This window comes from Rhynchophorus ferrugineus, unplaced genomic scaffold, assembly GCF_030347505.1.
Source record: "Rhynchophorus ferrugineus isolate W39M unplaced genomic scaffold, kcgeb_rfMv2 rfM1, whole genome shotgun sequence".
Lineage (NCBI taxonomy): Eukaryota > Metazoa > Arthropoda > Insecta > Coleoptera > Curculionidae > Rhynchophorus > Rhynchophorus ferrugineus.
The window spans coordinates 15487834-15515367 of NW_027472580.1; the positions used below are offsets into that span (position 1 = coordinate 15487834).

General features: G+C 33.0%; 1 protein-coding gene across 1 annotated transcript in view; it reads left to right on the forward strand.

Annotated features, from left to right (window-relative positions):
* The window catches only part of LOC143195241 (cyclic GMP-AMP phosphodiesterase SMPDL3A), a 232734-nt gene that overhangs the window by 176523 nt on the left and 28677 nt on the right, over window positions 1–27534 (forward strand). The window contains exons 4-5 of the mRNA XM_076402233.1: window positions 12223–12431; window positions 15516–15670. Of these exons, the coding sequence (XP_076258348.1) occupies window positions 12223–12431; window positions 15516–15670 (364 nt within the window). The remainder of the gene's footprint in view (window positions 1–12222; window positions 12432–15515; window positions 15671–27534) is intronic.

Below are 27534 nucleotides of genomic sequence, written 5' to 3' on the forward strand. Positions count from 1 at the left end.
AGGGATCATAAAATGTATATATTACTATCTTTGTATGAGGGTTTTTCATATTTTATTTTAGATATAATAATAATTAAAATTGTTTAAATTGGAATGCTACTAGTTACAGTTTATGTAAGGGACATAAGCAAAAGGTAACTGCACGTTTAATTGTGTTTTATTTATTAAGCATAGCAAGTCCTTATGATTTTAGTCACCACACGGAGAGTCGACAACCATACAATTGAAGACGATCATATGAAAACACTACTCAATGGGGATATCTATAGTCTATATTTGATGGGTATTAATGCGCCAATAACTGCGCGAAAAACGACCCGATTGCTAGCAAAAACCCAGCATGGTTAATCTTCATTGTTAACGCTGGACCACATATTGCAAAATCGGTTAAAACACCACTTAAAAGTATTAAAAATGTACTACCCACTCGCCGTATTCTCCAGACCTTGCTCCTTCTGATTATTACTTATTCCAGCACATGGACCTTGACCGGTCTGAGCGGCGCTCCAATACTTATTAGGATATCAAAAAATAAGTCGGCTCGTGGGTAGATTCAAAATATACACAGTATTTCGAAGTGGAACCCGTCAATTGCCTGAAAGATGTAAGAAAGTGACGGCAATCGATGTACAATACTTTGAAATAAATATGTTTTAATTGTACCGATGTTACCCAATGAGGTTTAAAATTTAAAAAATCTTTAAAACTAATTTATAGGCCTAATGTTTCGAAATTAGATGATGTTAAGTGACATCTAGAGCTGATATTATCCCCTTTCAATTAAGTTTTGCTTAGATCAAATCTCAAAACTAGAGTATTCAAGACAAGGATTAATCTATACGAGTCCTTGCTAGAACCTTCTAGTCCAACAGTAAAGTAAAATGAACCACACTAAAAATATACTTGCTATACACAATTTTAGCAAACTATATTATAAGTGTTTCTTTTACATTTCAAGTTAAAAAATATGTGAAGATATAACATGTCCTTTGTTTTATACTCTTCGAAGCCAAATTTTATTAACTCACTTTATAACGCCTTGTGTAATAATTGTGCTCAATTTATAACACATTTATAACTTCATTCGTTCAGATCTAATAAACTTCCGTGTACTATGCAGCAAACGTTTTGTTTCAGTCACTTCCATATTGTTTGAAAAATTACAAAGAAAATGCGAGCCAGAATTGAAATAATACGGTCCCGTGGTAAACTGTAAATACGTCAGTTGTACGTACCCGAAAACATAGGTTCTATAGCCAGTTATACGCAATAGCCGGTTGGAATAACAAATATTTAGCAACGCGGAATTTCAACGTTACGTTGCCTCTTAATTAAGTCACATATTTCCAACACTACACCAATTCTAAACAATCTACATGTTAATAGAACCAAACAAATAACCTATTCGATATTTCTATAGCATATCTAGCACGAACTTCAGGGTATATTTGCTAAAATTACAGCAACATTAACTTCAATACTTTGGGAGCAATCAAAAAACATTCTTCTCAGTTTTTTGTGCTTATTATTTATATTTGCGTGTTTAGTGGTACTTTGAAAAACTACAAATAAACGGAAGAATGAATATTTCAGTAGCTCGTAAAGTGAGGAGTAAAATATATAGCCCGTCTAATAAAACAAGCAATCCACGCCATTAAAATATATATACGTCAGTCGCATCAACTTCTGACTTATCATCTGTTTTGACTTATCATACAACAATTTAATGCTTTTTAACTGGGATAAGATAAAAAGAAAAAATACGCTTCGGGTTTAGAACGAATTTTATATGTTTACAAACTGTTATTGGCAATAATATATTCCAAGTAATATATAACGCACATTGAATCAACTGAAATAGAATAATCCCACTAGGCCATGATTGTAAATTTATATTCATGATTGATTATAATAGTGATTGTCCATAAAACAAGTTGATCGCTTGCCAGATTACCGCAAAACTGTCGTTCTTAAAAATGAATATGTCTTGATTATCTCTCAAGGGAATAAAAGCAATAAAATCAAAAGCGCTTATACTATAAATACGAAAATTAAAAATGATGAGAAAAAACTCTAGCAGTCCTCCGATAGCTTCAATATATCAAAGTTGTATTCGAATCACACAGGAAGAGACCTCAGACGCTCGATAACTCCAAAATCCAACGCTATATGGCATACGATCATCCTGAATTTTTTAGTAAGTGTTTTTTCTCAAAAACAAACATAATAAGTGCCAAATTGACTCTTAGGGCCACTAAATTAACTAACAATGATGGTAAATGGCTCCGTATGTATATTTCATTGATTGAGGTCTATAAAAGAACTTCGAACGATCTTCGAAGATCTTCAGTCCAACAGTTAAAGTAACAACATGCTCTATTTTATAATAATTCAGCCATCGATGTTGCTTATTTCTCCAATATTATGACTAATATTATTAATACGAAATATTTAAAAATTATCATAGTTAACCAAATCATAGAACAAAAAAGCTACGAGTAGTTCTAAATAATAAATTCATTATAAATAGAATATAATAAAAACTCAAATTATAAACTAGACATCAATATATAGAGAAAGAGGTTAAAGAAAATAAGAACGAAAATAAAAAAAAACAATTATATTGAAAGACACAAACGTAGGAATAAAAGGAAACCAAAAAGAAAGGCAGTATAAGGGAAGTTGAAACAAACAATAGTACGACACATGATTAAACAACCAGAATAAACCTGATAATAAAAATTGTATTTTCTATGACTAGCAGACCGCTAATAGAAAATATTAAATTTATGAATGAAGATATATGAATATAAGAGAAATGATAATGAATGTCAGTATCAGATAAGCATAGAGAAATAATATTCACAAATAAAATAGAAATTGGACACAGACTGGTCTTCTCCAAAGAATAAAGAATTTTTGTTCAGAGCTTAACCTTTCGAGTATATGCCCTTATGAGGATTATTTTCGATGATATAGGTGTTTTAATGACGCGGCATCTAAACGGCATCTTAACTGATGCAAACTTTAGAGGTAGATGAAAAAACATTAGAAATTTAAAAAATATATTTTTTTCTTATTTTCAAAGCTTGACCACCCAGAACTAACTTTCTTAATGAGAAGATGACGATGAGAAGATTTCGTTTAGTAATGAGATACCTAATAATTCTACGAAACTACTTACCAAAGAAGAGGCTACTGGTTGAATGGTAATACAACGAGACACTGAGGGTGAAAACAGGTAGACATCATCCGAACTCTATTAGCACCATACTTGGCTGGCCCCTCAGATTGCAGTGCAATCCGTAACCTATTCAGTCGTAACTAGTGGTGTAAAATAACATATATTCGTCCATTGTACAAAATAGATAAATGCGATGTCACTAAAACAGCTATATCTCCGAAATTAATTTAAATTTTAAAAAATCCTCTTAAAGATATTTTTTAAAGGATTAAACTTGGATATTTTCTCAAATATCTAGACCAAAATACCCTAAGTGATAAGTCAATCTCTGGTTCATTTAGTGTAACAATCATTGATTCATTAAAATTATGTTTATATTATTATTTATTAATGATGTTTATGACTATCTATGAACTATGACTATCTCTATTTAATAATGACTATCTATATTATAAGATATTTTATTTTCCTACCTATAATTTTATTGGTAATGCAATTAACTAGCATTATACAAACTCTGTAGTATTTATGATGCTCATATTTTACAAGATATAATAATACCAAGCTATATATTGTTGTAAAATAGCTTCGTAGATACTTAAAATAATAGCTGCTGTTCCAGGGAAACTTTAATGACTGAGGCACATATTCGCTTACTGCATCTTCGACATAATCTTGTTATTACGTATGTAGTAATTACATATTATGCTGATAATTATGGCGCTTACGTGAATGAAATAGTTAAATTTATGACGAATTTGGTTTTAAGCTTAATATACGTAAACTGTACAAAGGGGTATATATATTTTATTATCGACTAACCTAGCATAGTAGAATATTTACAAAATTCATAAAAATTTCGTTTTAATTTAAATTAAATGTAAATATAACTTCGTCGTCTATTTCAAAACTGTTTTTCTACATATGGGATTGTCATAGTAATCAGTCAATATGTCATAGTCATCCACTTTTCGCTTCCAGTAGCTATATAACAAACCGCGCTTTTTTTTTAATTTATTAATTTATTTTGTTCAATATCTCTAAGAATCTCTAAGATAAGATTGTCAATATTATTTTGCTAAACATTTCCAAAGTTTCCACTTGTGGAATAAGCTCTAATAAGTAGCCAAGTATTTACTGAGTTTGAACACCAACTTGTTTCAGTAGCTTCGCCATTTCTGGGTTGTCAAACTTCTTTACTTTATTTGAACTTCAAGAATCTTTCCTGTCACATTCTGTCACTATTACAGTTGTCACCATAAGTCTCTAGAACCACTAAACATGTTACAGCTGCATGATTTTTACTATTAGGGACAAAAAACATCGCTTGGATGTAAATCACACCGTGTCTACTTCCCAAATGGAGTTGCTGACAAATGTTTTGTCTTGACATCAAACTAACGTTCTTTATTTTGAGTTCTACTTTTCAACTAGCACCATATTTGGTAAAACAGTGATTTTTCTTTCTAATATTTTATGGGCAAGAAAATTTCCCACAGGTCACTCAAGAAAAAACTATAAATCTAAATAAATCCGAATGTATAAAAAACTAACATCAGGATTTTAATGATGACAGTTTAATCTCTCTTCTAATCTAGTGGGTCTTGACGCAGAACCCAGTTTAAGGGTTTAATATTGAAGAACTTCATATAATTAGGCATAAAATTTTAAATTGAGGGAGAATTTATAATTTATAATATGAAATTGTATTTAAAAATGTATTCCACAGCAAAATGTTTCTCGTACAGTTGCTTCTAACGGAAATTGACCAATCAAATTATTTGAATGGCCGATATAATCACATCTAGATGTTGGGCAAAGCAAAACCTTTCTCCAAAGACCCCTATTGAATTTTCTCTCTTTTGCTCTCTCAATATATATTAACAGTAATTTTGAATCGTATTCTAATTGCTTCCGAGTACACATTTAGCGAGAAGAGTATTTATATATTTGCAACATTTATATTAAATATATGCCACATTTCTTGTTATTGACAAGATACTAGAAAATACAGCTTAATAGCTCCAATTCTGCATTACGGCGAAATGACAAAAACTTAGTTATGTCACTTGACGGATGTCCGTTTCCTGAGGCAAAATTATCCAAATACCTTGGAATATATCTCGATGGTATGTTAATCTGGAAACATCATGTCAGATAAAAAGCAGAGCAGACTAGAATAAAAGTCTAGCAACTGTACTAGTTGACCTAAAATCAAAGATATTGGTTTAATAGTCAAGCATAAAGCCAACTTGGAATTTGATATTTTATTTTGATTATTATTATGAATATATGGGGTAAGTTACTTACAACAAAACATGCTGCAATGATCATAAATGTCTTTAATACTTAATCCAGTTAGTTTGAGTCTTTTAACATTATCAGCCATTTTTTAAAAGTAGCCAGATACTTCTTCGCAGTAAAAAGATTCTGAATTTATTTACTATATGTGCATCTGGGTAAACGACACTTCCTATATCGAGAGATAATAATTTATTCTCTAAAGGTTATGAAAACCTAAACTCACTATTTCGTACGCCAGGGAAACTGAAAATAGCGCGCCAAATTAATTAACAATAAACGCACCATAGAACCAAAGTGAACAATTAGATTCCGTCGCGACTCTTAGTTTATTAACTAAAGTAAGCAATAAGTTAAAAATAGCGACTTCTAGATGTTAAACGTCGCGAAACATTTCCCCAAAATTTCCTATAAAGTTAAATCTCTATTTTTCTATGCACATAATTAAATCATATCTGACAGATATATCATTATTTTTCACTTGTCACGTTGTCAAATCGACGTACTTATCCAAAATACCTACATATATGTGAAATATAAATCGTGGTAAATTATCATACCGCCAGTGGTGAGAAACTATCTTCAATATTATATCAATACATTTATTAATTATGATTTTAGCTACAGCTAGACAAAAAATATAACAAACAATTTAAACCAAATGCTACCTTCCTACTAAAAAATAAATAATTTTATTTTATACCCGTTCTTGGTATTTATTCTAAAAGCCTCCGAGGAAACGAAGTAAATAACAGCTAGCGAACAAAATCGTAGACAATATTTAATTACTCGTCCAAGACAATAAGACAACCAGGGCCATAACAGCGTTATTGGCTATCGGATTTTCCTATAGCCTTCCCTGAAGGCCCGGACCTAAATGCAAAACGTAATCGTGAATTGAGAAACGGTCTTTGGAGAGATGCAACTATGACATCGCCTTCGTTATAAATAAAATAGATTAGTTCGGAAGACGTCGTTTGGTTAGATTTAAATTTAGCCAATAGAGTATTGTAAATAATACCATGGCATTATATTAAGATTATGCATTAATAAGAAAAATAAAATAATTCTTTATCGAAAGATGGTTAAACTATTGCCATTCTCATTATATCGAACACAATTAAATTATTTTGTATTAGGAAATGCTTATATAACTTTAGTATTATAGCATGATGATCAATCTACAGCAATTTAAGATAAAATGGTTAATACAAGTTTTAATATTTAAGATTTATTAATACATCGTTAGTAGTCGTTAATATAAATTAATACCTGTGTTCTATATAAGCTAAAAATTAGGAGTACCCGGGCTCTTATTTATTCTCTGTCGTAATAATATTCACTTAATGACACTACAGTTTTTTTTCTTTTAAATACATTTCGCTGCACTACACGAAGACGCAACTATGCAAGACGAAACGCTTTGATACATTTGAAGATACATCCTGCGCGAATCTTATCCAAGAGTTTCAATGCTTCGGCATTATCATGGGAATAGATTCCTTATGTCTTTTTGTGATTCTCTTGAATTCCTGGGAAACGTAGGAAACGTATAATTTCATAGGACCCCATTCCTATACTATCGTATTCCTATGCATCTACGATACATCTTAGCTCTTCTTGTTCCGAAAAATGCGTATTTTCTATATGTCACTTTTCGAGAAATATCACCAACTGGATTTTAGAAATATCAACAACAGAAGCTTATTATTATTATTCTTATTAGCTAATTGAACAATAGATATTGTATATTTCAATCCCAGGTCTTTTTTTGCTTTTCTTTTCGTTTTAATCCAACCCAAGACCGACTATTAACAAATTAAAAATTAACAGTATCAAACTCTTCTTCATACTAGAACTTTTAGCGCCCAAAAATGCCAATAATAAAAGGCTAGTTGGCCAAATAGCTTCATATGTAGGGTAATATTTAACCACAGCGATTCTCCTTCCGCAAATTCCTTATTTTATATATTGAAGAACAATGATTTTGCTCTAAGGGCATATGTCGACAAAATGCTCCATAATATAAACAGAAAGCTATGATCAGCACATATAGTTTCAAGTGTCCTTTTAACGCAGTAATATAAGAACTGAAAGCCGAGCTTGTTATTGATACGCATCAACAACTCAAAAGGATGAATATTAATTTAAAAACCTTTTAAACATCAACAGATACAAATTCAATTCGAAATATATATTGGAAAAATTATCATGAGAGTTTGACTTAATCTGGAACTACAGTTTGGATTGAAAAAGTAACTCTCGACATTCTTCCAAGTCCATAGGTTCACGGATATATGAATGCTTCATTGAATTTGGTGAAAAACAATGACAATTTTTTTAAAGAAAAGTTGCTTTACATTTTCAATAAATCTAGCACAATTTTCGCAAAATATAGCCGGAAAGTTTTATGTATTAATTATATTAAATTATATTAAATACTTAATGTAATTCTGGAGAGATATTAACAACTTGTAACTCCGAAAGACTCTTTAAAATTAAAGAAAATTAAATAACAGGCACAGTATCACAAGCAGGAGGTAGCCGTTATTATCTATCTATCTTTCATCAGCTTTATCTTAGAAGAGAGAATTACAATAGCTACATTTGAGATATATGCGTAATATAGATATTTTTAGCAGCCATCAACAACTAAGGAGCTTCTAAAAAGAGAATTCACGTAGTTAGAGACAATAGAGTAAATTAAACCAATCGAATTTTCCAAGAAAACATCTAAAGGTTTTACCAATCATGAACTTCTGTTACTACTGTGCCATATTTTTTCATTGCATCTTACATTAGACATCCTGTTTCAATCTCAATTTTTAAATATATTTGTATATAACTATTCTGTTGCATTATATGCTTGCATCAATACAAACAAAACAAGTGCCGTATAACATCGGGAAATAATCGGCTTCTTTTGTTGCACAGCAATATAAAGAACATTCAAATATTACAGAACAAAATACACTTGTGCAGTTAATGCATATTGAAAAACGTAGAGTATGAAAACTAATTTAAGGTAAGTTGTAATATATATATTTTTTAAAATTATTAAGCTCCTTAATCACATGCCTACTACCGCAAGTTTGCATAAGATGCATTAATGACAAATAATATAATACGCGAAATACGGTTAGATTTGCTTAATTAACTAGAACTGTTGTTGCCTGCGTCATTATTTGGTGGACAAGTGTCTGCCACTTTGACTCAGTTTACCATCGAGTATCGCAACTGAAAACTTTTATCCCCAATCAAACTGATTAGCTTGTCTGGACATGGTAGTTGATCAACAAAATAATATCAAACACAAAACAAAAATAGTTTCGAAGTAGCTTAATTGCAATCTTAACTAAATGGCATTGCTGCAAATCCATATTTGAAAACGTTTTATAATAAATTTAATAACATCATACGGACAAAACGGAAAGCTTTTTGATAATTAGATATAACAGAAATGTTGACTAATGAACTTTTTTATGGCAATAAATTAAATTTATTTAATATTATTTAATTAACATACTGATTTTTTGCTGTAATTATTTTTTTGCGTTCGATATATAATATTTAAATTACCTCATGACAGCTATTTAATTAAATTTTAAATCAATAATATATATTGATACGGAATTATAACGTAAAACTACATACTAATTAGTATAGGTGAACTAAATGAAAATTCTAATTAAATATATTTGATTTCAATTTTCTGAAAAATAAAAACACTGCAAAATTGAATTTTGACCATTTAATTATGTCTAATTAACAACTATATATAATACATTCTAAATAAATTACAAGCCGGTTTGTTAGCCTAGTAGTAGCTATCGCGAATTTGAATCATTGGGGCTATAGGCGAAATAAAATTCCACTCAAGAGAGGGATGTTTTTATTTCCATTTATAATTGTCTATAAGCAAAGCAAGCGACATATCTGACTTTTAAGTTAACCACTTCCGTTCAGTACAAATGTTGAGATTTGACGTTAAACACTATAGTCCTACCAATCAAACATCGAATGCACGTCATAGGTAACATCGAGTATACTGTTAAATGCAATATGTAAAAGTTTTACCCTAGTTAGAATGCTGTCTGATGTGTCAGAACATATAACCTCATCATTCTATAAAACTTGATTTGTGTTGATAATGGCCGATCCTTCTATCAAATATCTATAAAATTCTACAAAACATTATTGATAATGAGGTTACTATCAGGCAAATATTGTAAACCAACATTTTAAATCAATAGGGCAACATTGCGAATGGCTGACCTTATAAATTTTGATGATTTGCATTGGCTGTTCCATTACATAGATATATTGAAAACACTGACACTTCTGGACTAACTCATGGTTTTTTTTGAGTTTGTGACTTCCGTAGTATCACCTGTTATAATACACTATTGAAAACTAATTTTTTTGTCAAACTGTTTGAAATGCATTTTTAGTCAATTGGTCCGGTAGCTGTTTTCTCTCCTTTTGTTTGCCTCCATCGCATATGAACATCTGGAAATGGTTCAATTAACTCTTAGGCTTGCTGAAAATTATTTGTGAGCTTGAGTGGGATACGCGTTTCTTTTTAATTTTCTTCGAACTATTTTATCCAACCAGGTCGTTTTATGTCAATGACATCAAAATGACCACTATTAAATAGTAAACTAAAAGAAAAACTAAGACAGGTAATTGTGATATGACAGAGTAGAATTACCAATGCCATCAAATTTCACAGTTGGGTTAAACCTCATATAATTGCTATTTCTGCTAATAATATATCAAGTTTCACCTGGTTTTAAACTTACTTTTTGCTGGTAGGCCCTATGTTGCCTTCGTCAATTCAAAGCTATAAATAATATATGGAAGTTCAGTTTTCAAGATTCAAAATACTAGAAAGTGCAACTAAGAGAGCTTATTACTGCTAATTATTAACACAAGAAAAATCCTAAAATTGAAATTCTGCCCTTTTTATAAACTAAAAACTATATACCACTCATACCAGATACCATATGATTATTATTGACATAATATATTATTGTCCTTTTTATAGATTTTTACGAGTTTTAGTTTCTTCTTTTTTTAGGAAAGGTAGATTTAAATTAAATTCAGAAGTTAGTATATAAACAAATGGCCCATCAAATTATATAAAATACCCTAAATTTACATTTTTTACACAAGTCTCTACAGTTATTTCAAAAGTTAATTGAAACCTAAAAGTTTTTTCCAAATTACACTATATCAGCTTTTTATAAATCAAAGCCCGGATGACGCAGTTGATAGAATTTTAAAAGGTTCTATAAAAGATAGTGACACTGTTATAGTGTACAAGGGAGAATCGGCTTCAATATCCCCTATATAGCCGGCTTGGTGGCACAGTGGTAAAGGCGATGGGACAGTCCTCCTACTGTGCGATAGCCGCTTGTTCGAATCCTGCTGGGGAATGGTCATAAATTTATGTTTTTGATTGTTTAAAATTTGTGATTGTTCTAGGCAAGAGTGTAAAATCCGACAAGAAAAATGATCCCAGTCACGCCAGTAACCAGGCTGGGTAAAACCGGATGTCTTCTGGGATGATTTCCAAAGTTGGTCACTCGCCAGTCGGTAGGCTTTAATGCTGAGGACCGTGGTTCGGAGCCCACGTTAAACTGTAGGTCCAGTACAAATAAACCCATGCTAAAAGGAGACTTAAAAGAATATATAAAAAAAATATCCCCTATAAATAATTCAAGTTTATTTTCTTATACTTAATCAATTAATAAAATTGTAAAATTATAGCTTTTTATTTATTAGGCAGCCTATTCTCGCAAATTCTTTCCTTCATCTTCTCTATATATAAACATATCCCCAATACTCGCTTTCTAAATACTAGTCGCTCAATTTTGCCTTCTACATTAATTTGATTATATAATCCCTCTAATATCTCTTTTTTATTCGCCAGTCTTCATATGTCTCAAATTACGGTCCTATTTTGCGATGTTTTCTCTGCAATGCAATCTTACTAATTTGTTAAATTTATTTTAATTTTTTCCTTTCGTATCTTTGCTTACACACTCTCCAAGTCTCGCCATTAACTATTTTTGAATATCTCTGTTCTCTCCTTGTCTGTCTTCTATTCATCTATTTTCGTTTTCCATATAAATGTTATCAATGTAATTTCTCTATAGGAAAACATAACATTTTATTTTCTTTTCATCCATATAACCAATCATCTTCCTCATTTACTTCATTTCTGTGTTAATTGCTTTATTCTCATTGTGCAATCTCTCATTTATCGCTGGTCATATCCAGCCTTCCTGCTTCCTCTTATTTCCTTCAACTTTTGTTCTATCTCTACCTTCATAGACCTGATAGTATCAAACATGTCTAAACTCAAGACTCTCAACTAAGAAAATAATTTATGGTAGTATTAATGATAACAGTAGAGATACGGTTATATATTTCGTTAAGTAACCATACACGTAATACAAGATTATTCTGATGTAGATTTAAAGAAGAATCGTTTCTTTTTAGTTTTAGAGTTTAAACCTTTGAAAATAACATCAAATCGGATTTTTGCTATATTATCACTCCAAAAACTGCTTTTTTAATAATAATACAATATTTTTGTGTATCACTGTTTTAATTTCCGTTAACAAATAAATAAATCAACAGAAACCATAACTTAAAATAACTGATATTATCGAAAAAATTTAAACATCCTGTGCGAATTTCATATTAATTTTCTCTTGGATCTTTTCCAGGGACGGATTATCGCATTTCGCCACCCGTCATCTCTCCGAAAACCATCAGCTGGAACTCGTTCAAGCGCTAACCGATTTGCTGGGAAAAACTTTTCCGGCTCAGTTCGTTTTTCCGGCGCTAGGTCACGACGATCCGCCGTTCAGAAAACATCTCGGCCGGATGTGGTCAAGATGGCTGCCGACCGATTCAATGAAAACTTTCGAAACAGGTAAAATAACTTTCTAAAATTGGAAATAACCGACATACGAATATATACGCAGAGGTTAAACCTTTCTCCAACTTACTTTACTTATTATATTTGCTGTTTCAAAATATATATTCTGGTATTCCCATTAAATACCCTATTAGTTTATAAAATAAGTTTTTTTTTCACCACTTAACTAAATTAATTAATACACAAATAGTAGATATTTGCTTTTAAACAAACTTTTATTTTTGCTATAAAGTTTAATTAATTCAGTTTTATGTTAAAGTCATAAACTAAAAGCAATTAAAATTGCTTATATATTGTTTTGTTTCATAGGTAGTGATAACATCATCAATGGTAGTAAAAGCACGAAAACTTACTAGTCCCAAAACGTGGATTTTTTTTTGAATAAATTGTATTCATCGCATTCTTTTAACTTTTCTCATGCTAAAATATTTATACAAAATATGATTTTTGTGTATCATACATCTATATTTACATATTATGTTATAAATGATTCATAAAATTCTTCTAAATTTCTGTTCAAGGAGATGAATATTGTTTCTAGTGTCAACTTTATGTAATATTCAATTGCTACCGTTGAAAAGAACGCCTAATTATTTGACCAAAATGTACATATAGTTCCAACAAGACCCATTGCTTCTTGAATTTCTAGTTCTCAAAATCAGAGAGTCTTCTCTTCTAATACAATCCATATAATATACTGATTGCGTTTTACAATTAATACTAGTTTCTCACTCTAATTTTTTTTTCACTTAAAAACACTACGTTGTCTCTCCCAGACTAACTCATGACTTTTTGAACTTGAGATTGTCGTAGTAGATCTACTACGAAAGCTCTTCTTTTTTGATCTCACAAGCAATGAAACCATGATATTGAGTAAATATTATTGAAATGACATTCTCAGTCAATTTGCTTGATAATAATTTTTCTTCCTTTTTCTAAGTTATCATAAACTACTAAGTTATCAAAAAGTTTTTTGAGATATTGAGCTGGGTTTTTGACTAATAATCCCATTAATTAATTTTATTCTAACATTTCCGTCCTTTAGGTCTTCTAAACTTCTACCAAAGTCTAATCTAATCTGATGTAATAATATTTATGTATTAAATTTATTTGCATTACTGTTTTTCTATTAAATATAACTCATCACACTAAACAAGATCAAATGGTTTGATTCTTTTGAGTCTGTGTCCCGCTCAGCTGTTACCCAATAGTAGTAATACCAATAGACGATATATAACATGTTAATTGAAAAGTCCCTGGTCTACCATAGTAAAACAAATTTTTTTGGCATTTTTTTTATTCAACATAATTCCTTTTAAGGATGATACACTTATTATAGCGACACTCCAACTAGCAACTTTTTGATACCATTTCTGTAGAACGATTTGCCCTTTGCTTCAAAATAGGCCTCATTTTCGGTGAGCATTCTTTTAAGATGTGAGAACAGGAAATAGATGCCGGGCCAGATCTGGAGAATTTTCTTCAAAGGCGACCGTTTTCGCCGATTTCGTCCTTCAACTGGTTCAATAACGCTATGTAATAGCCGCTGTTGATGGTTCTTAATTTTTTAAGGTAGTCAATGAAAATTATTCCATGCGCATTCCAAAATAGAGACACCATAAACTTACCAGCCGACTGTTGTGTTTTCCAACGCTTTGGAGCGTGTTCATCGTGTGCAGTCCACTCAGATGACCGTCGATTGGACTTCGGAATGAAATGATGGAACCATGTTTCATCCATTATCGCATATTGATGCAAAAACTTCGGTTTCAAAAACTCGAATAATCAACTCGTCGTTGTGTTTGGTCAGAAGTGAGCTCGCGCGGCACCCACTTTGCACAGAGCTTTCTCATAGACAAATATTCCTGAATGATATGATGTACACTTTCAGTTAATATCTTGAGAGTGATATTTCATTCAATTTAAATTTACGGTCATTCAAAATCATTTTGTGGCTTTTCTTAACGTTTTCGTCGGTAACAACATTTTTTGGCATCCGCTGCGTTCAACGCCTTCGGTGCTCATTTGATCACGTCTAAACTTATCATACCAATCCCTAATGATTGATTTTTCTGGGGCAGTGTCCGGAAACTCGCCATCAAGCCAAGTTTTTGCTTCAAATGTATTTTTCCCTTCAAAAAGCAATATTTTATCAACACGCGAAATTCCTTTTTATCCGTTTTTTTTTATAATAACAAAAGTTGCTTCACTCAAAATGCTATAATTCACAAACTGATGATCCGACAGCTGTCAAATTTATACACGCATTTTTTGAGGATTAGGGCTGACTAAAAACATATAGATTTAATTATTGTAACTCCATCTATATGTCAGGTCGAGAACTTTTCAATTGACCTGTTATATGATACTGGAGCCTCTCTTGAGATTCTCTTGGACTCCGGAGAGACAAATTTTGATTTGATTTGAAGGTCTCGATGTAAGTAATCAGTCCTGTAGTATATATGTGAATCAATAATATTTCACAAGAACGTTGCACTGAAAATCATATTTTATTGTATTGTTATTGCATTGTGCTGTATTACTTTTCACGGAACATCCCTATAATTTATTTCGGTAGACCTATATAGGCTTCAACACTTGCTTGTAATAATAATAATTTAGTATATACTAATAAATGTGATTTTCCTCTAATTTACAAATACATTTGCCTATATTTGAACTCCTGTTCTTTCCGTTTTACATGTTCACGCTTTTTGTTACTGAATTTATATCACGACCAATAAATTAATGACACCAAATCCGGTAATTCAGATATATAGCAGCCTCTTTCATTAGTTATATTAACCTGTATAATGGGCTTCGTCTGAATATTTCTGTTGAAATTTTCACAATACTATGTTTAGCGTATAAAACAAAAGGGAAACTGTAATTTTATGTTGAGAAATATCAAAAACCATCAAATTTAACAGATGCTTATTATGATACTCAACATTTTAACCTATATATATCGCAAATAAAAAGCACATGTTCACCTAATATATATAGTATTATGTTATTTAAATAAAACTATCATAGGTTTCAAAGATATATTTAATAAAAAATTTATTTCTATTCTAGGAGGCTACTACATAATAGAAAGGAAGCAATTGAAACTGCAGATTGTCGTCATCAACACGAATTTAATGAAACGAAACGAAATCGACGAGGAAGCAAATAAACAGTGGAAATGGTTAGAGAAAGTACTCCATAAATTTCAGAAAAATGGAGAAACGGTAAATACAATTGTTTGCTATGTATAACTCTAGTTAATCACTGGTATGGAGATAATCAATAAAAACCATTAGAAATATGACAGATAACATAATATTTCAATCCTTCTATATTTTGTGTGGATTTATTGTATGGTAAGACAATTAGAGTGTATAACATATGGATATATTTATTATAAAAATAACGTTAGATATGATGATTTAATAATTTAAAATTAAAACACTACTCTTCTAATATTTTTGTAAGTTATTTAATTGTAATGTTCTCAAACAATAGGAGTACGAGTAGTTAGAATACCCTCTGGAAAAAAGCTACAATCATTTATAATATACTAGCTGACCCGGCAGACTTCGTACTGCCTCAATCGATAAATAAAAGACCTAATAATCCGTAATTAATAAAAAAATGCTCGGTATGAATGAATTTTTATTATTACTTTCGATGAATTACACATGATGTTTCATACTTAAGAAACAGAGTTTTCCTGAAATACCTGCTATTTATACGGTTTCAATTAGATATTTACAGACACACACAGTTATGATATAGTTTGTCAATCAATTTAAAGCTTTCTGATAAACTATATTTTTTGTTTTGTTCTGTGGTGCGTAAATAAACAAAGATGACGGTTTTCCGAAGCGCGAACATGCGACCTGTAATTGTCCATACGCGAAACAGGGAAACTCCAAGCTGATTCCGCAAAACTTCCAACGACTGGCCTTGAGATGTATTTATGGTCATTCCAAAGGCCAGACGTGCTGGAAATTATAAACGTTTAAAAACCGAATCGTAAATCTGTTGGAATCATCGGTATCAGCGGGATCAAGACATCCTCTCCTTTGTATTTTCCCTTTATGATTGTTGACTTAATGACGTTATTCATCATCTTTTTCACAGCAAGTCTTGTTCCATTCTACAGTCGAGGTTGATTAATGTTCCGCAGCATGATGACAACTCATCCTACTGTTAACTGCAAATTATGTGGTGGTAATCCAGGCAATTCCAGTGATTTCAAAAATTCCGTGGGATAGTTGACTACGTCGTCCTGATTCATGACAGTGTCGACTGATTTGAAGGAAACCAACTATCCCCAACCCCCCAAGTGAATAGTCGCATTGAGATCCTCAACAGCTTTATTTTTCGCCGAGAATATTGCTCGTTCACCCAGCAAATTATGGTTAATGAACTATTGCGCTATATCTGGGAAAACCCACTAAATAAGCTCCTCTTTTGAGTTTGTGATGTGACAGAAATTTGTGGGTAATGTGATGAATCCGGTCGAGGTGTCCACTGCGAATTTACTATCTCCAATGTCTAACAACTGCTTCGCAAACACATTTGCAGTTTCATCTTGTTGCAAAAATACTCGCATGTTAGTTGTTAATTGCAGTGTCTTTATATTCCCGCCACAAATTCGATCATTTTGGGCATATGATTATTTCATCAGCAGCAGTTGATAAGGAAATAACCAGAAGAGTCTGACGAAAATCACCTGACATCAGAATCATGACCGCACTAAAAATATGTTGGTTATCACGAAGATCTTTCAACAACGTTCTGTCCAATGCCTCCAATGACCTCTTATGGGCCATTGTGCATTCATTTGAAACAATCAATTTGCAATTCCCGTAGGATCTTTTGGTGTTGGTGGTTGTTGGTGTTTCGTTGATTTGCATGTTTAATGGTAATTTCAAGGCAGAATGTGCACTTCGCCTTCTAGCAGAGTCGCAGCTGTTCCAGATGAAGCCAACGCTAGAGCTACATCTTTTCGCGATCTGATCCTTGCCAAAAGTAATGAAATTAAGAACGTCTTTCCAGTTCCTCCGGGAGCATCTAGGAAATAAATTCCACCAGATTCACATTTCACAGCTTCTATCAAAGAGTCGTGTCCTGTACGCAATTCTTTGTTGTTGATTTAATTGTGGAACATTTGTACGAACTGTTTCAGCCAATGCATCAATGTCGTATTGTTGGTCTCCTTGCGACTCGTAGTTTAATGCATCGTGCATATGACGATTAGATTCTGTCATTCCCAAACACGTCATTTGTAATATAGGATTCAAAGTGTGACGGCGCACACGATGCAAAACATCCTCAGACATGTTATTGCTCTAATTAACCCACAATTCTTTTGAATTCGAGAGGAAACATGTCGATATGATAATCGCAAGCAATGTACGAATTTTATGCGGCGATGAAGATATTACGGAATCCTTGAGCGTATGATCCCAGTGCGAATGGTTCTCGAATAAATGTAATAGTTAACATGCCTCACGGTAAGTCGCACACAGCTGTCCATTAACTGTTCTCAGTTGTTTAAACGATGTCGAATACCGAACATTCACCAACAATAACTGCAAATAATAACATTTATCGTTATTTGGATGTACTGTGTAGATGCGACCTAGAGCGTCTGAAGCAAATACATTTGAATGTCATTCAACTGGAACTACATCAAAGAAAAAACAAAATTGTTGTTTTTATTTAATTTCCAGCATTTTCGTATTTATTAACCTTTTAAACTTTGCCTTCCACAAATAATTCAAGACAAAAATTATACAAATCGGTTCAGCCCTTCTGGAGTTTTAACGAGACTAACGAACGACGATACATTTACATTTATATCTATCTTAAATATGTAACAAACATATCATGATATAATATGACATGATTAATTTAGCTGATATGAGGTATAACATTTTTAAGAAAACATTTCTACAGGAGATCTATTTGTACCAACAATGTATAAATATAAAGGTCCTTGATATATCAAATATATAGAATCCTCTTTAACATTTTCGCTATTAAATGCGAAGTATATTCAATAAACCCCCTTCTTTTATTATTATCAACTCGTTTTACGGACGTAGTGCATCCTTGACATAAAACGTCTACAATGGAAGTCGAAGAACCGATTGGAACACTACCGTGCTTTGTAAAAAACTTTATTATACACATCACATAACTTTTATGAGCTTGCACAGCGTTACCCCCCCATTTCGGAAATAATAAAATAGAAATATTACGGACATGCTCCTTCTGATATTGCTGTCAAGTATACAATTGATAGCAAATTCGAACGTTTTTTTTTTACTTCAGCAAATATGGAGTACAGATAAAATAACAGTTTAAAATTTAACGTACATTTCTCGTAATAAAAATGAGATTGTATTTTTAGGTTTCCATTCCTCTTTTATGTATTTTGATAATTTTTTGATATTCTAGATTATTTATTAAACAATTGTAATAAAATTTGGGAATTTAAATTACAAAAACAGTGGTATTATGTAACAGGTCATTTGAATAGTCTCCTGTCTGACACATAGATGGCGAATTAAATCCATATGTTTATAGTTAGCTCTAACCTTCAAAAGACGCGTGTATAAATTTGACAGCCGTCAGATCATTAGTTGGTCTATTACAACTTATTAAGTGAACCAACTTTTGTTATTGTGAAAAAAAATGGATAAAAAGGAATTTCACGTCTTGCTAAAATATTGCTTTTTGAAGGGAGAAAATAGAGTTGAGGCAAAAACTTGGCTTGATGCCGAGTTTTCGGACACTGGTCCAGGAAAATCAATCAAGGATTGGTATGCTAAGTGTAGACGTAGTGAAATGAAGACCGAAGAAGGGGAACGCAGGGGACGCCCAAAAGAGATTGTTACCGACGAAAACATTAAAAATGAGAATGTTCTGTGCAAAGTGGGTGCCGCGTGAGCTCACTTTTGACCAAAAACAATGACGAGTTGATGATTCGGAGCAGTGTTTGAAGATGATCAAACGTAATAAATCCGAGATTTTGCCTCGATATGTAACAATGAATGAAATATGGCTCCATCATTTCATTCCGAAGTCCCATCGACAGTCATCCGAGTGGACTGCACACGATGAACCCGCTCCAAATCGTGGGAAAACGCAACAGTCAGCTGTGGGAAAAAGAAAGTGCTGCTTCGCTCAAACGATACACCGTGTCACATGACAGTGAAAACGGTGGCAAAAATCCATGAATTGGGCTTCGAGTTGCTTCTTCATCCACCGTATTCTCCATATCTGACCCCCAGCATATATTTCCTGTTCTCAGATCTCAAAAGAATGCTTGCTGGGAAGAAATTTTCGTCGAATAAGGAGATGATCGCCGAAACGGTGGTCTATTTTGAAACAAAGGACAAATCGTATTAGAAAAATGATATCGAAAAGTTGGGGGGTCGCTAAAATTAATGTATCACCTTTGAAGGGAATTATGTAGAATAAAAAAATTTAATAATTTCGGGAAAAAAATGTGTTTTACTATAGTAGAACGGGGACTTGAAATGTTATGTCATCTTGACTCTAGGTCATCTTTATATTTGAGATTTAGACGTCTTTTATCTATGATTTCCTTCAACCTAATATTATAATTTGTTTCCATATGCCTTCTTAATTTATCCCATTAGACATAGAATGTATCTGTGATTTGACTTCATAAGCTACGAGGGTGGTTCCAATATGATGGAGACAAACGCTGTAGATGGCGCATATGTATATTTTGAAGGTCGTGGCTTGAGTATGTGATATCTGGGTTCCTTACGAACAGTGTGGCATAGCTCTCGTCGGGAGCACATGTTTCACGCGCGTGCTACGACCATGAGTGACCGTCAAGTGCCGACCCACGTAGCGCAACGTATTTAAATTCGTTTTTTAGTGTGGGAAGGCGTTAAAAAAATGGAAATTTTTCTATGTTTGCGAAATTAGTTCGTTGGTGAGCGTCCGAACAGGGCTGCAGTGTTCAAATAAACCAAAACTTTCGAGAATGTACCGCATGATCGTCGACCGCAAACCAGCATCACACAAGACAGCTTTCGCACCGTAGAACAAGTCATTTTGGAGGACCGTAGGATCAATGTTCGAGACATATCGGATGAACTTGGCATCAGTATTGGTAGTGTAAAGTCTATCATCCACGAACACCTTCAATACCGTAAAATAATATCCCGATGGTTCCCTAAACTATTGATCTTCAAGCAAAAATTTACGCAGTTGAAAGTTTGTCACCGCTTGCTGACGCGATACGGCGGAGGTATTTTCGAACGATTTCTTAACACGAATCTTCCCTACAGACGAGACTTGGGTACAATATTACATTCCCCAAAGCAAGATGTCTAAAGTGTGAAGGACGAAGGACGAAGTGGCGTCAGTCAAAGCGAAGGCAACCAGGTCCGCGGGTAAGGTTGTGTATACGGTATTCTGGGACCGGCGGGGCGTGCTTTACATCGATTTCCTGCATACCCAATATACCATTAATTCTGCAAACTACCCTAACCTTCTGAAAGACACGTGAAATCCGCTTATCGCCCGAAACGAAGGAGCATTCGAGCACCAAGTGCGATTCTTCTCCAGGATAACGCGCGTCTCACACTCGATACAATATCGTAATTCGGGTGGGATGTACTGGAACACCCCCTTCAGTCCGGATTTATCACCCTGCGACTACCACTTGTTTGGACGACTGAAAGAAGCCTTGGAGGTTAAAGATTCAACACCGACGACGAGGTAGAGGAGTTCGTGCCCATATGGCTGTCCGAATTGCCCAAGGAATTCTTCAATACGGGCAAAAAACTTCCGAAAAGATGGACAAAATGGGTAACTAGTGAGAGGAAATACCTAGAGAAACTGTACATTTATGTAAATTTTTTGAATGGTGAATAAACGTGCCAGAGTATTTATCTCGATAATATTTGAACCACCCTCGTATTTTACAGAAATATTTCACCACGTTCAATATCAAACTGACACTAAAATCGCCTTCAGTTTTATGTTACTGATTTGTCTGAATCGACTATCTCACAATGGCCCAAAAAAAGGTTCATAGGATTTCTATGGTTTTTTTTTGTTTATTTTGGGTGCAATTTTGTGTGTGCATGACATAAAGATTACATTTAGCGTTGCTCTACGTTTCTATGGACTTTTAAAATATGAATTTTAAATATTTTCGCTGTACAATTCATGATGCTTTACAGTATATATTATAGTGCTATCTATTAATTGGGTGTTGACAAACTTTTATCCACAGATCCCGAAAAGAGATTTTCAAATATCAATTCAAGAGACAAAAAACATTTCAAGGGCCTCGTTTTGTCAGATTCACTCAAGGACAGTTTCAATATTTTCAATTGAAACAGTATCCCAGAAATTAAAATTAAAATTTCATATTTCTTAATAACAGTATTAATTAAGTAATATTAATATTCCACCACTTGGGTATCTCATTATTTTATTTTTCATGATATTTGTATAATTTTTAAATATTTTAAAATAAAGCATGTCATGTCGTTATTAGTTTAATTAAATTTTTTCATTAAATATGTTGATTCGAATGAAATATCTAAAAAAATGCGATTTTTTCTAAATTAGATATGCTATCTGGTATTTTAATACGAAATAATTATGATCTCCAGCAAAATGATCACGCAACCTATTTTACCTACAACGTAAATATTTATCTTTAAAAATCTATGGGATTTATAAACAATGTTTGGTTCAACTATAATGAGTTTTAAATAAACCGCAAGAACAATATTTTAAATTCTATTAAAATTTATGGTCGCGGGCTTGGTGACCCAGTGGTAAAGCCGATGGGACAGTCCTCCTACTGTTTCGATAGCCGCGGGTTCGAATCCTGCTGGGGCATGGTCGTAAATTTATGTTTGTTATTTTTTAAAATTTGTGAATGTTCTGGGCAAGAGTGTAAAATCCTACAAGAAAATGATCCCAGTTACGCCAGTAACCAGGCTGGGTAAGACCGGATGTCTTCTGGGATGATTTCTAAAGTTGGTCACTCGCCAGTCGGTAGGTTTTAATGCCGAGGACCGTGGTTCGGACCCCACGTTAAACTGCAGGTCCAATCCATATAAACCCATAGTTGATAAAAGGACATTTTAAAATATATAAAAAAAATTATGCTCGCTTTTTACGATTATTTCTTCAAATATTTAATAAAAACTTCAGGTTTTGGTAGATATGTAGATAATTAATATTTCAATTTTGGCCATATCCTGTCCTAGTAAATTCTCATGTTTTACCTTCTGCCTTCTTCTGCCAAGGCGCTAAGCCTTGGTTTCTGTGTTTCTAGATATGTTCTGCAGATGGACTTTGTTTTATGTAACAATATTTGGTTCCACTATAATAAGTTTTAAATAAACCCCAAAAACAATATTTTAGAATTATATTAAAATCTATGCTCCATTTTTACGAATATTTCTTCAGAAATTTAATAAAAACTTCAGGTTTTGGTACAAATGTAGATAATTAATATTTCAATTTTGGCCATATCCTCTTCTAATAAATTCTCCTGTTTTACGTTCTTCCTTCTTACCCTCTTGATTTCTCTGTGGCTATATATATCCTGCAGATGGCCTACTTATTTTTGAGCTCTTTATAAGCTTCAACATTGATTCAGCGCGATTCTATATATTATTTTTACTGACTAGAGCTTCTCTGGACTGAAGATGAAAATATTCTATTTTAATAATAAATAATTATAATTTACGTCATAACATAAATGCCAAATATATTGTGCTTACAGCGTAAATTTCGCAAATAACGAGTAATGCTCAAATATTTGTATTTATTCTTAAGCAACAGTATGACCCTCCTACTGTTGCAATGGTCGTGAATCCTGCTGGGATATGGTTGTAAATGTATGTTTATGATTATTCATAATTGTCAATTTTTCAAAACAATATTAATTTTTTTAGGTATATATGATGTTTATAAAATTTCATAACGATTATTTAGGAATTCTAAGAGCTGAATGTACACAAATTAGAAAAACATATTTTCGACAAACACAAATTTGAAATTTAGAGTGGCAGTAGAGGTAAGTTTATGGCAGTAATTAATTAATTTAAACTGCTTTATAATTAATCGGCTATCCCGGTATCATATTGCGGTCTCTCATCAGCTTCATAGATGGAATTTTTGATTCATTGCTGTTCTTTTCGAACTTTTAAAGCTTCTTTGATGCATAGAGAGCTACGTCGATTCAGCTGGATTATGCATCGATTGTAAACTTCTTAATTAAAGCTTCTGCTTCCAGTGGTAAAACTAAACTCATTCAAAATGGTTAGAATACTGGAAGATCCTTCATTAAATAAGCACGAGATAAATATGCCGAGATCTCGATGATTTTTAAACTAGAATGCAAATGTTTTGGAGCCAACCGCCAATCTGTTGAATTGCAGCTTTCATTTGCATTTTGAGTATAACCGCCTAAATATCTATCGAGTAAATTATCTTTCAATAAAACTGCATTTTCTTAATTTTCTTTCCTGTTTTCTTTTCTTTAATTTCCTTATCTTCTACTTGTTCTTTCACTTTTTCTTTTATTACTTCATTTTCACTACAGTTATTTGGCTGCCGATTTGTATATCAATTTCCCTGAAATGATTCTATTAATAAGGCTTGAACAACTTTGTTTTTCGGATACTAAGACATTATTTTTGTAAATGAAGCGCACGCTATGAAAATTAGATTAGAAGTGATTTTAAAATGTAAATACACTTAGTAGGCCACTAATCCTTTTGTACATTTATATCCAAAATCTCTATTGCTAAAAGAAGCAAAGAATATTTTCAAGATCACTCCCTAAAACGTCACGCTCTAAACCCTTTAGACTGGAGGACACTTATTAAAACGCTTACAACTATTAAATGAATTGGAATTTTACATATTATGGTATTAGAATATATTTGAAATGTTCAGGGTATATTCCTGAATAAGTATTATCGATTTATGAAACTGAAAAATCGAATATTTCGAAGCCTCTACGCTATTTCCCCCTTCAAATCAGTGTAGAGACAAACTGTAAGTTGGAAAAATGGCTAATAATAATACATAAATAAAATAAAAATGAATACGTGAATATCTAGTTTATTCTATATGCAAATACATTTTTTTCAAAGCCAATTTTTTTCCGGAAATTAATTTAAATTGTTAATTGAAATTTGGTAGCCCATAATTTTTTCCCAGCCAATTAATATATTTTTATTAGAACGCTCGTCGATTTCTCCGATAAATCGTTACCGAAAACAACCGTCAAATTCTGAAATAATTATTGTCCTTTGGCCTTTGAAATTCGAAAACGACAAATAATTATCAGGCTAATTGTACGGCAGGCGAGAGCGTTCACAGCGGTGAACTCGCGGACCCGTCTCCAATTTATTTTCGACATTTCGGATTTTAACAGGCCTGGATACAACCGAACACATAATATACACATGGAATTTTATTACCGAACACGTATATGGGAACGTTTTGGGGATTGTCCTCAAACAGTGCTTTATTTGCCTTTATATATGACGGTCAGCGTACTTTTTATATTGCGTAATTCTAAAATTGTATTAGAATAAAGCAAAGTAACAACAAATCTTGATTCATCATCATGATCATGATGAATAACCTCGATAAACGATCATGATTATAAACTCCGCCCGGCTGTAAAGGGAGGCGAGTAGTCACACTGCCACAGTTAGCGGAACTAGGAAACCAGGGAAACTAGGCAAGGTAACAGATCAATTAAACAGTCCCCGGCCTACCATGGTGAAACCCTTTTTTTTTGATAAAATTAAATTTTTTATTCAACATAATTCCTTTCGAGGGTGATACACTGATTATAGCGACCCTCCTACTTTTCGATACAATTTTTGTAGTACGAATGGTCCTTCCGATCTTTCGAACGAAAATTTCTTCCCTGCGAGCATTCTATTGAGATCTGACAACAGGAAATAGTTGCTGGGAGCCAGATTTGGAGAAAACGGTGGATGAGGAAGCAGGTCGAAGCCCAATTCATGGATTACTGATATCGTTTTCATTGGCTTGTGACATGGTGCATTGTCTTGATGAAGTAGCACTTTCTTTTTCTTCAAATGCGGCCGTTTCTCGGCGACTTCGTTATTCAAACATTCCAATAAGGCTATGTAATAGTCATTTTTCAAGGTAGTCAATGAAAATTATACCATGCGTTCATTGCCAGCCGACTGTGACTTTTTCCCACGCTTTGGAGCGGGTTCATCGTGTGCAGTCCACTCGGATGACTGTCGATTGGACTTCGGAGTGAAATAATGAGCCATGTTTCATCTATTGTCACATATCGACTCTAAAACTAGGGTTTATTATGCTTGATCATCTTCAAACAGTGCTCCGAATCATCAACACGTCGTTGTTTTTCTCCGAAAGCCAGCTTTCTGCTGCACACAGCTTTCTCATACCGAAATATTCGTGAATGATATGATGTACACGTCAAGTTTTTGCTTCAACTGTGTGTTTTCCCTTCAAAAAGCAATATAATATCAACACTTGAAATTCATTTTCATCCATTTTTTGTCACAATTACAAAAGTTGCTTCACTCAAAATGTTATAATTCACAAACTAATGATCCGACAGCTGTCAAATTTATACGGTTAGGGCTAACTAATGGATATAATTCTAGAAGCGCCGTCTATATGTCAGGCCGGGGACTTTTCAATGCCCCATTCCATGGTCAATTCCCATTCAATGTGCGAGTCCAGACCCGACTCCCAACCACGACCCGACCCGTAACCTATATGTGCTATGACACACATTATACTAACCCGACAAGGGAGTCAATTGTCCGCTATAACAGCACTATGGCACCCATTTTGCCATAAATGTTACAAAAGAGGGTTTACGCATTTACGTTTATTTCAATGTATGCAATCCTATGAGCTGCTTGACTTGATTTGAGTTGCCGAACAAATCTGTAACTCCCATACATATAGTCAATTCAAAACAGCAATAACACACGTGACTAATATGTGTCTGTCAAAAGTTGTAAATTCGTTGATTTTTTTTCTCATTTTATTCTATTTAAAAAGAGATAGAATGCAGTCAAAGAAGTTCGAAGTTGTAACCGAATGCGCCTGCAAAAGTTGTCCGTTTATCAAACGTCTGCAAAATTCTTCATAACTTTATAATTACGGGTTATAAACCGGCAAACCTTGTTTGAATAAATTTTAAATCGCCGCGGTTTTTATTGAAAATATTTTTTGCGCGTTGCAGTTGCACTGAATATTAATACTGTCACGGTCACTACAATATCTCAAAAAAAAACTGATATATTTAGTACCAAAAAGAAACCATGTTTATGCGAAACAGGTGACGAATTAAAATCGGCTTCATGTTTCACAGATCAAATATACGAATAGTATAAAAATAGTAAGTAGTTTCTTCAATCGAAACATAATATAAAACAATTATTTACAAGGAAACATTGCATCCAGGGAAACAAGATCTAAGCATAAAACATTTATCAACTATGGGTGTATCTGAACTGGGCCTAAAGTTCATGTTAATGTGGGCCCCGAACTACGGTCCTCAGCACCAGCCTACCAACTGGTGAGTGACCAACTTTAGAAATCATCCCAAAAGACATCCAGTCTTACCCAGCCTTGTTACTGGCGTGACAGGGATCATTATCCTTGTCGGATTTTACACTCTTGCCTAGAACATTCACAAATTTTAAGCAATCACAAACATAAATTTACGACCATGCCCCAGCAGGATTCGAATCCGCGGCTAACGCAACAGTAGGAGGACCGTCCCATCGCCTTTACCACTGCGCCACTAAGCCGGCAGAGATATACAATTGTTTATTAGGTGGATTAATCCTTCGGCGGATACAACTACATAAAAAACGCGCCTAGAACTCTACCTATACTAGTGAAAAAAAAGTTCAATGTAAATATAATAATACAACTTTAATCAATAAATTATTGTAGCTGTATAATTAATTGCAGTTTTAAATTCTTTGATAATATATGCATTAGATGTGCTATAATGTTAAAATAAATTATAATACATAATATTTCT